The sequence below is a fragment of the Alosa alosa genome, chromosome 18 (genome assembly GCF_017589495.1).
Source record: "Alosa alosa isolate M-15738 ecotype Scorff River chromosome 18, AALO_Geno_1.1, whole genome shotgun sequence".
Lineage (NCBI taxonomy): Eukaryota > Metazoa > Chordata > Actinopteri > Clupeiformes > Clupeidae > Alosa > Alosa alosa.
This window is the reverse complement of record NC_063206.1, coordinates 28,714,287-28,724,999: the sequence shown is the minus strand read 5'-3', so window position 1 is coordinate 28,724,999 and position 10,713 is coordinate 28,714,287. Positions and strand designations below refer to the sequence as shown.

General features: G+C 37.6%; 1 protein-coding gene across 2 annotated transcripts; it reads right to left on the bottom strand.

The window, feature by feature from the left end:
* Positions 1-7,217: 7,217 nt before the first annotated feature.
* LOC125311939 lies at positions 7,218-9,212 on the bottom strand. Of its 2 annotated transcripts, none has more exons than XM_048270348.1 (5): positions 9,116-9,212; positions 8,331-8,654; positions 8,145-8,219; positions 7,680-7,780; positions 7,218-7,514 (listed from the first exon to the last, which is right to left on the bottom strand). In XM_048270348.1, exons 2-5 carry the CDS (start codon positions 8,646-8,648, stop codon positions 7,460-7,462), a joined length of 549 nt encoding a protein of 182 aa, XP_048126305.1. In that variant the 5' UTR covers positions 8,649-8,654; positions 9,116-9,212; the 3' UTR covers positions 7,218-7,459. The 2 variants fall into 2 exon arrangements, with proteins under 2 accessions (XP_048126305.1, XP_048126304.1); XM_048270347.1 differs by having other exon boundaries at positions 7,680-7,766.
* Positions 9,213-10,713: the final 1,501 nt, after the last annotated feature.

The window sequence follows — 10,713 nt, the reverse complement described above, 5'->3', positions numbered from 1 at the left end:
GACCACAGTTTGCCTGTTGGACTGCGACTGTAATCACTCTTTTGATCAACTGGGAGTTTGTGGTTCTATATGAAAAGAATAACACAAGACTGTAAATAATGCAGAAATAAATGGGTTGTATTATCACTTTTTTAACTTAGATATTACACATTAGTCTTAAAGTCATAGATATTGCTCATGCTCTGGGAGCAAAGCTGAGTACACTGAACAGAAAAACAAAGTGCCCGGAAGGTTAAAAAAAACCCTTCTAAATAATTGTTGTTTAAAATCTTCTTTAAAACAGTTTTACTCAAAGAGTTTCCAAAGAGAGACATGGAATGAAAAAAGACAGTCTTTCACTGTCCCTGAACATCCCATCTTGATGGCCTCTCTGGTCTTTGAGATGCACAGCTTAATGGCACAAGGCTCCATCTGCTCTGTTGAGTCTGAACATGCCTCTCGGCTGAAGGGCATGACTTAATCACCAAATGATTATGAGCATTTGGGTTAATGTTGCTTGATAAAACCGCTTTATCAGTCAGCGTGCCATTCCACCCCCAAGACCAAAGTTCAGTGCTCTGCAACAAATGGCTTCAGTGAAGTGAAACATCTTGCTAATCAACAATTTGAAACTAATCTGCTATTTCATTGCCTGCACTACATTAAAAGTAGGGTAGAAGTTTATTTCTGTAGCATTTCTTTGCTATATCTGAATTCTTCTTTACACCTCGATTGCAACCAATTAATTGAATAGTCTGGCACCAAAACGAAAAATATTAGTCACCTGTGGAAGCTGCAGGGCTTTAAAATGCCCTTCCAATAATTTTGCACTGGCCGCAACAAATAACTAATCTGTCTATCAACTCAACTTGTCTACATGGATGTGCTGTCACCTCACACAGGTGAGCGATCGGATCCTCCCAATGTACAGAGAAGTGCTAGTTCTCACTAGATGCACACACTACACACTACACACACTCCCCTAATCAACCCACATATATATACTACATACACATGCAGCTCGTCTGGCCCCTGTGAGTCCCCTCACGCCCCTGTCAGTAGCTCTACCATGCATTCTCAATCACTCAATCACTGGTCTACTCCTCACCTAAGCACTTGGCTGTCATGCACAGACTTAAAGTGGGTTCTGTGTACAGTGTGAAAGCTAAAATACTGTGGTGAAGTTAGCTTTAGGTTTTGATATTCGACAGACATTCATATGGAGTAAGTCAAATATCCATAATATTAACACTGCCTTACATAAAATATGCACCTTGAATTTCATCTTGTAGCCTATGTAATCATATTTAATCTGTCTGTGTGCATTTTCTTATGTTAGTCTATTGGTTTTAAATTGGATGTTTTACAGATGTGGTGAATGTAGGTTATTTGGAAGTTACTGCACTCAGAAATGCTTATGCTCTCGTCACAGTCAGTGTTGGTGTGCGTTCAAGTGCTGCCGTGGGGAGAAGTGTCTGGAGAGGGCACGGGAGGGATTTATTCAGTTGGATATTTTCAAATTTTCTATTTTCTAGCTGCATTTTTCAGCATCTCCGGTTATACCTTTAACAACAAGAAAGTGTTTTTTTGTTTTTTGTAAAAAATTCACTTATGGATTAAACTGGATAATTATTGATCTCAATCCAATCAAATATCTGCAATACATGCATTTCCAACTATTGTGCCATTGAATTTAACTTCGGAGCTTTTGAATTGAATTTTAGAATCAAAGATCTACAACACAATTGTGTCCTTATTTTGTTCTTAACTCAATCCTAGTCCAGTGATGAACAGATATGACTGTGATGTGTTTTCCGTGTCCCAGGTAGCAGCTGTGGGGCTGCATTGATTTGTCACTGTGTTTTTCCTTTGTCTTGGCCTCCAGCTCAGTTGGGGAGGGGGAAAGGATATTTATGTAGTGTTTTGTTATCAGAATTAATGGTAGCAATGCTGCTTTGCCAAACTGACATAAATTCCTACTGCTAATGGCAGACCAGTCGAATCAGTGCATTGATTTGAAGGCCCAGTACCTCTGTGAGAAAACTATTTTTCCAACCTGCTGCCTAATGGGCTATTTGAGTAATTGGCATGAATCTCATTATTGGCCTGACATCATTGCTCGGTTAACAAATAAAGCTAAATTTAATTCATGAGCTCTGTTAGTATAATGCTTTAAAAGATTTGAAATGGGAACATAGCTGGTGTTTACGCTGGAGAGGAAAGGCGGCTAATGTAATGAGTTTGCCATGTGCACCCCACTGATTCTCAAAGTGCTGTAAGTATTGTGAATTGTTGCAATATAAAAAGCAAATTCTAATAATCATCTTTTCTTAAGCAGTTTTTATCTTTTTAAAATGAAACAGTCCAAAATGATTAAACTAATGTTTTCCTTGACACTGATGCTATTACAGGATCTCTCTCTCTCTATATATATATATATATATATATATTACTAATAAGAGTTAGTTTAAGACTGTAGCAGCTTCTTAACTGAACTGATAGATAGATAGATAGATAGATAGATAGATAGATAGATAGATAGATAGATAGATAGATAGATAGATAGATAGATACTTTATTGATCCCCAAGGGGAAATTTAAGGGTCTCAGTAGCATACAGACATCACACACAACAGCAGAAATGGTAAACATGAGTATAAGTATAAACATATAACTAAACTCCACTGTACAATAAGACAGTAGAAGATAAGAAAGATAAGAAACTAACAAAACTAAATACTAAATACACTATATAAATTAAATTTAGAAAGTCCAATGTGCTTGAGGGTAATCAAGCATAAGACGCTTGTAGTGACAGGGCTGGGACTGGTAAGGTGCTAAAGAGAGTGAGTGTCATGGTGAAGGTGCAAAAAGTAGTCCAACCATAGTCCTTTAGTTATGTGTGCATGGCAAGGTGCTCAAGAGAGTGAGTGTCATGGTGAAGGTGCAAAAAGTAGTCCAACATTAGTCCAACAGTGCAACAGTGCAACAGTGCAAGAATAAGGAGACCAGCATAAATAATATGGACAAATAGGAGAGTAAAGTATAATGTAGACAAGGTAAAATAAAAAAAACTATGTCAGTGCAAGAACAGGTTGAGGTAATAGGGTTATAGCCATTCATTCATTCAGTATTGTAGCAGAAGCCTGATCGCAGCCATTGATCATGTGTGCTAATAAAGCATGAAAAACAGTGTAGCAGTAAAACAGTAGTGAAAACATTAGGCTGTGTACATTAGTAAAACAGTAGTAAAACAGTAGTAAAGCAGTAGTGGGCAGTCAGTACTCAAACATGGAGACGGTGGAGAGGCAGACAGACTAAGCAGAGAAGTCTATCTCTCCTCTTCCATTTAGTGAAGCATTGAACAGTTCAATGGCCCTGGGGACAAATTACTTCCTCAGCCTTTCAGTTGTGCATGGCAGTGAGCGAAGTCTCCAGCTGATCAAGCTCTTTTGCTTTTTGATAGTGCTGTAGAGCGGATGACATCCATTGTCCGAGATGTTGATCAGTTTGTTTAGGGTCCTTTTATCAGATATTGAAGTCATTGACTTGAGGACAAGATAAATTATATTGAACAATTTACTGATCTCAGCATCTTGAACCATAAGCCATTTTCATCACTACACTTATAGTCATTCAGTATAAGCAGTTGTATGTTTAAAACATCATTTAGGCTATATGGCATGGTGACGGATCAGGAGCTCCCTGATTGACATGTGTTCAGTTCCATGGACAGCAGTCTGCCAATCTGTACTGAGCCCCCCTTCAGTACCTTATTGAAAAAGTGTTTCCACATTTTCACACAGTTAAACAGAATTTACATACAAGCTGTTCATCCCGGAAGGAATATCAGAACAATCTGTTCTGCAGATATTAATGCTGAAGAGAGCCGGGAGCTGTGTGTTGACCCACAACAATCGTGACAAAGCCATTGTTTGATCATTAGAGTCTAATGGCAACTGCTCCCCTATTTGTAGTTTCTTATAACTAAACTAATTTGAACATCATGTTCTTGAATTAGTCCAACATGTTCATTGTACGTAAGTGTAAAGTGTGTGTTAATTTCATAGTCAAATTTGAGTTTCTGTGTTTGCTGATGAGCCTCCATTGAAAAGCTCAGTACCGTGAGACTCATTGTCTCCACCTGTGAGAGTCCCAGCAGTCCCCACCCAATCACAATGCTGGAGCCAGAGATACTGACATATCTATGCCTGGAGCCCACCACAGATGAAAATCCATTGTGGTTGGAGGACATCTTTGGAACAGCTGGCTAAATAGAATATAGACTGCAGACACTGTCCTTAAAAGAGACATCAACACTGTTGCTATGTTCGATTCTGAATGCTGGGATTGTGGATTTGTGGATTTTTTGATGTAATGTTTAGTTTTAATTTTTCATTTATGGTAAAAATGTTTTAAGGTAAAAAAAGAGGATCTACTGTATGAAAGAGATTGACAGTGAGTGACTTAAGTCCTTCAATGGGTAACGTTACTATTGGGTCATTCTGTGTCAAATCAGACAGAATCCAGGAAAATGGTTACTGCACCGTCTCAGATTTTGCTCAAAGTTTGTTTACATAATGTTAGGTCCCAGAACTTAGGCCTATAAAATATATATTTTTCCATTCCAACGTTTTCGTAAATGTTTTCACCCTATTTTACACTAACAAAAATGTCTCATCATGGTGGCCATGTTTGGACATTAATACAGTATCTTAAAAAGTTTACTTTAGCCTGCCCAATCTTTGTAAAATGTTCTCATTATGACTGGACCAATAAATGTTTGTACTGCATGACTATTAGTTTTATATAAGGCCCTAGATTTAGAACAAAATGCAAAACTGGTGATATTGGGGCTCTTGTAAACTTTTCTGTATCCACATGGCATCAACCAGTATTTAGTCAGCAAAAATAATACTTTATTAATGTTAGGACTAAAATGATATGTGCGGTAGCTTGTAGGAACACTAAAATCAATGTGGGAATATCTCAATTTAAAGTCATTTCATGTTCAAAGTGCCAATAATGTACCATGTTTCCTTTATAGATACACTTACTTGGTTACATTGTTTACCTACTGTATGTGTTTCATTCTTGTCCCTGAGGTAAAACAATGATGTTGACTCTATTTCTTGTATGTATGGTACACCATTGGCACTTTGTACACTAAATGCCCATACACTGAGCTACTAAAACATAGATTTTCATGTGCCTGCTAACTACCCCACATACCATTTTATTAGTCTGAAAATGACTGAAAATCACAACCTTCCCATGTTTAATACCTAAAATCTTCAAGCCCATTATATGTGGAGAGCTCAAATATTGGAACAACATCAATAAAAATACTGTATATACAGAAAAAATAATGATTGATGCTAAATGCATGCAAAAACAATTGTATAGTACCCTTAATGTCAACCTTATTGCACTTTTTTCCCAAATATAGAGCCTTACAAACTTGAACATGCCGTACAAACTTTTAATTGTCCAGTCATACTGAGAACATGTTTGTCTTCCACCCTACACATTTTGGATTGGCTATGAAAAGTACTTTTCATGATATTAATGTCCAAACTTTGCTTCACAGATAATGTATTTTTCAGGCTATAAAACTGAAGTACTTTCATAGGCTGAAAATAATATAAATTCAGGATTTGGACAGAAATATTTTACAGGCCTTGGTTTTGGGACCCATTCATGATATAGACAAGGTTTGAACAAAATCTGAGACGGTGCAACAACAACCATATCTGATGTGACACCTTATCTTTCACCCCATTAAAATGTAACCAAAAGGGACTTATTATGGTCATTCTGCCATACACTTCTTGAGAGAACTCAAAGGACCACAATGACATTGTATACATTAATTAGCAAGACTCTTTGCAACTCTATTGATTATTTTATTCTTCAAAGCCTCAGAAATAAAATCATTGACTTAATGTATGCTAATAACTTGTAATTTATTATCAATATTCAAGCAAATTCCTACTATTTATCTCATAGTTGAACCACTGTCCTGAAGTGTAAAGTGTTGATGAGCCTTCAATGAAAAGCTCAGTGCCTTGAGACTCTCCAGTCTCCATCTGTGTTAGTCTCAGCAGTCCCAACCCCATCACTATGACTGGAGCAGACCACAGAGGGAAAAACATTGTGGTTGGAGGACATCTTGCCAGCTGGCGAAAAAACAATATATTGTAATGATGTTGAAAAACCTGTTGGACGATTTTTTTGTAGGGAAAATGTGTTAATAAAGTACTGGTACATATAAACAAAATATTTTTTTTTGTCATGTTCTGAGTGGTTTCGCTGAAACCATGCTATTTCAGTGCTCGTGAAGACAATTTATCAAACCATATTACATTGCAATTACGTAAATCAGTCTAGTGTTGAATGAAACACAACATTATTATGTTCAAACAGTCATTCCAATTGAGAATTCCACTTGTCTGATTGAATCACTTAAGGTAAGCGATACAGTGTAAAAAAAAAAGAAAGAGGAAAGAGGTTATCACAGTTACTAAACCACAAAACAAAACAAACTCATGCTTCTCTTTAAAACACATGTTATTATGTTGAACAGATTTTGCCTCAGCAATTAATTTATCCAACAGAATTATGTAAGATGAATAACCTAACTTTTGAACCGGGAAGGCAAATGATCAAATGGGTGCTACCACTTCATTGTGTTTCCATAAGCCTTTGCTTATGGTGTTGTCAAAACTCACACACACACACACGCACGCACGCACACACACACAGAGAGAAGCACACACACACACACACTCACTTACATACACATAGAATGAGTTGCAAGAGTAGGGGATGGAGTAGGAGATGAAGACAAATTTACAAACATAATTTATTTCGGTGCAGAGAATGTGCAGGACTAAGTGGCAGTCAGTTTCGGAGCAGAGGTGAGTTTTTATTAAATTATTATTTAAATTATAATTATACAGTGTAATAAACTCACAAAATAATTACAAACACATAATAATTTTTAGCATATAAAAACATATTTTTGCTCAAAACCTTGTTTATCTCAGTGCAGATACCTTCATGGTACAAACACATTCTTTGGCAAATCATATTTCATGGTTCACTCCCTTACTATCCTACAGTACAGTTTATCATCATTTCAGAATAAAAATGATATCTAACAGACCAGGAAACAAATACAACATGTTATAACATAAGATTATATTATATTTTAAAATGTTTATTTAATACTGTGATGTAAAAAAAAAAAATGTTTTGTCACATCATTCTTTTGTAACTGAAGACAGAAACTGTTTTGAACTGTTTCCCTTGACTTCATCATCCTTATTCCCTGCTCTCTTTCCCTCTTTCTTGGCTCTCTTCTTCTCAGCCTTTATCGCTTTCTTCTCGGCCTTCTTTGCCTGCTCTTCTGCCTTCTTAAGGGCTTTTTGCTGCTTTTTCGTTTCAGCCTTTCTGACACGCTCCTCCAGCTTTGCGATCAGCTGCAGATCTGCCATTTTCTTGTCTGCTGTCGCACTGCTGCTGTTTGCATCCTAAAGAAAAGAAAGCACAATTCATGAATCTTTTGAAAAGAGTGACTCACATGTTAAAACTTCATAAACTGTTTTTTTTTTTTGCAGGCACAATTCAAATACCATAAAGATCCAATAGAAGGTCATAAGCAGAGCAGGCCTGGGAAAAAAAGACAAGTGAAATACCTCAGAAGCAGCATGACAGGAGCAGCATAAGAGGAACCACCATTTTCTGGGTTGTTTTCTGGCTGTTCCTCCCAGGTGTATGGCACCCTGCGTGAGAAAACCTGCAGACATGACAATGCTGAAGAGACTTTGAAACTCTAAGAAAGTCTTGTACATCAGTAGACACTTTCATCTGTTTGTCAATGTGAAGCACTATACTGTATATCTAGACTTAGTGTAAGGACCTACACACAACATTAATAGCCCGCTTTCTGCATAGCGTTTTTGTACTGGCACTTTGTCATATTTGCATAATTATGTGTACATATATAGGCCTATTTTATATTATATTTATATTAAAATACTTTTATGTGTCTTGCACCATTTCGTCTTGCACCACCATCCTTGTTCTTTGTTTTTTTGTGTGGAAAAAGAAAAATAAACTTGGCAATAAAATTATTCTGATTCTGATTCTGAAGAATATACCTGAGGAACAACAGGAGAGGTGATAATGTATCCAGACCCACTGGTTTCGTCCATGTATTTGAGACTGGTGGTACTCTAAAGAAAAAAGAAAACACTCATTGTTTTATTACACAGTACACTGGTTAAAATGCTTTGTTTTGTCATTAAGTAGCCATATGTATAACATCCAACAGCCAAGTGTCTTACCATTCTGGCCATCAGGTCTTTCATCATCTTTTGTCTGCTGATAGCCACAGACATAAACGCAGATTGCAGAGTCTCCTCTCTCTTCCTCATCTGCCTCTCCCACTCCATTCTCTCCTGGATCCTTTTCCTCTCCTGGGTTTTCAGTGCCATTTCATGGTCTTCCTTCTGCTCTTGCAGGAGATACTGGAGGTTTCTCCTGTTTTTCTCAAGAACAAAGAAGTACTCCTCAAGCTCCCTTAGCTCAGAGACCCTGAAAGAGGTGGTGGTCTCCAGTAAGGTCTTCACGTCCATCTTTATCTCAGGTGCCTGAGTTTCCATGAACTTCTACAATGGTAATACACACAGCTGTCAGCACAAGTCCATATCACAAACTCATAATATAGATTTACAGATTTGATCAATTAGCCTATGAGTTGTTTGTAGTAGGCTATGCATCGATGGCAGGCTGTCTTATGTTATGCTATTCCAAAGTTACATTTCATTTCAGTATTTGACGGATTATTCTGTCTCTCTTTATTCACGCCAATTAAACGTATGAAGATTAAACACGTTTTACGAAGAAATAGAGTGTGATGTATGCCAATTGATTTGAAGTTAGGTTTAGGTTTGGGCCTTTTATATAAATGTCTGTTCGTATCAAGTTGTCGGCTACCTAGTCAACAGCCAACGTTTCCTTGAGTTTAGCTCATAGGCCTACAGCCGGTAATTCGAGTGCATTTCCCTTCGCTGTAATACGCTGCCAAAAGTGAAATAGTGCAAGCACAAAAACAATTGATGGACCTCACCTCTAAATCAGAAGAAGGTTGTAAGATCAAACGTGTAAGTAATGTCGAAAATCACTATCGAAAATCAAGCCAAAAAATCTGCGTGCCGATCGCTTTCCAAAATGCAATGCAAGTATTTCATAGAATGTTTGGTTGTTTCCATGACATTGAGTGCAAGGTAGAATGGAACGTTTTAAAACGTAGGCCCAGAACTATGAAGGGTTCTATCATAGAACTTCTAAAGCAGCCGATCGCACATGCCATCGCGATTTGGTCCTTTTCAAATAAAACACCACACTAACCTGCCACAGTTATCATACTGTTATATAATTTCAAGTTAATTGAATTTTACCACACATAACGCTACCAATCAAGCTGTTACACGCTGCACACGAGGAAAGGATCCGATACAAGTTCGTGAAAAATCAGTAGGCCTACTGACTGCAAATTCAACTCATTATAGGCGAATAGCCTTAATGCATTGGCTACTGTATAGTCAATATAAATGTATGGATCTGGAGTTTGGAGAGCTATCCTCATCCATATTTAGCAGTTTGTCCCATCTAAAGGAGAAGCTGTTGAAGCATATTCACCCGGAAGTGGTACCCAAGCACAGTCAGCAAGACATTGTTTCCATTTTCCAAACAAAGCATGCATCGCCGTCCTGAAATTTAGAAACAGTGAGGAATACTGTATTTGTAGTGAAATGAGTAAGTCCAGGCTAACAGGAAACAATAGGAACAATTATGTTGTTTGACGGTGTAGCCTCCAGCTAGGAGGTAGTGTGAATCAACATCCTACAAAAGGCAAGCAGCTCGTCAGCACCATGGACAGCGACTAAAACACAGCTCTAGCTAGATCCTGCAGCCACACTAGACAGCTGATTGCAGGATCTTACTTACACCAATACTATGGGGTGTAGGGCAACAACAAAGTTTATCCACTCATCTCTGTTCTTTGTAGTATAGAGCCTTACTTAAGTCAAAGTAAATCCATCAGACATAATAAACGCCAAGTTTGATAACTCCTACTGTGAAGATACAAAAGGGTTCCTTTTCCCTATCCCACCCCATCTCTCTCCAACTTGCTTCCTGTCAGGCTACGCTGCCCTGTCAAATAAAGGCAAAAACAACCCAAAAATATACTTTAAAAAGGAGAAAGGGGTTTCTGCTTTGGCACAAAAGTCCTCAAAATGTTCTTACAGAATATTATCACATTCTGTCACTATCTGTTCTGGCAAACATTTCTAAGAACAATGAATAGTTCCTTCTTTGTGCTACTGCTAGCCATTACAAAAATGATTTGAAATTAAAATATTACCAGAAGTTTGCCAGTGTTGGCTGCTAGAGGAAAACTTCCAGCAAAGTTCTGGCAATAATGAGAAGTTTGCCACTAGTGGCAATTGTGTTCGCTAGTGATTTGCCACCACACTTAGCCAATAATCGCAAACTTCTACTGAACATTGGCAAACCTGATTTGCATGTGGCATTGCTGCAACATTGCCAAAAGTTAACCACAACTGTTTGCTAGAAACCTAATTTGCATGTGAAAATATGACCTGAAACCTGATATTTCTGTAAGGGAGCTTATGCCTATTGCTGGTGTTGTATGCCTCTTTG

Bases quoted from the DNA above. Each gene is read 5' to 3' on its own strand.
- LOC125311939 (XM_048270347.1), bottom strand. From the start codon at position 8,648: ATGGAAACTCAGGCACCTGAGATAAAGATGGACGTGAAGACCTTACTG. The intron at 8,220-8,330 runs GTAAGACACTTG...TTTTTTCTTTAG, and splicing joins AAGACCTGATGGCCAGAATG to AGTACCACCAGTCTCAAATA. The intron at 7,767-8,144 runs GTATATTCTTCA...TTTCTCACGCAG, and splicing joins CCTCTCCTGTTGTTCCTCAG to GGTGCCATACACCTGGGAGG.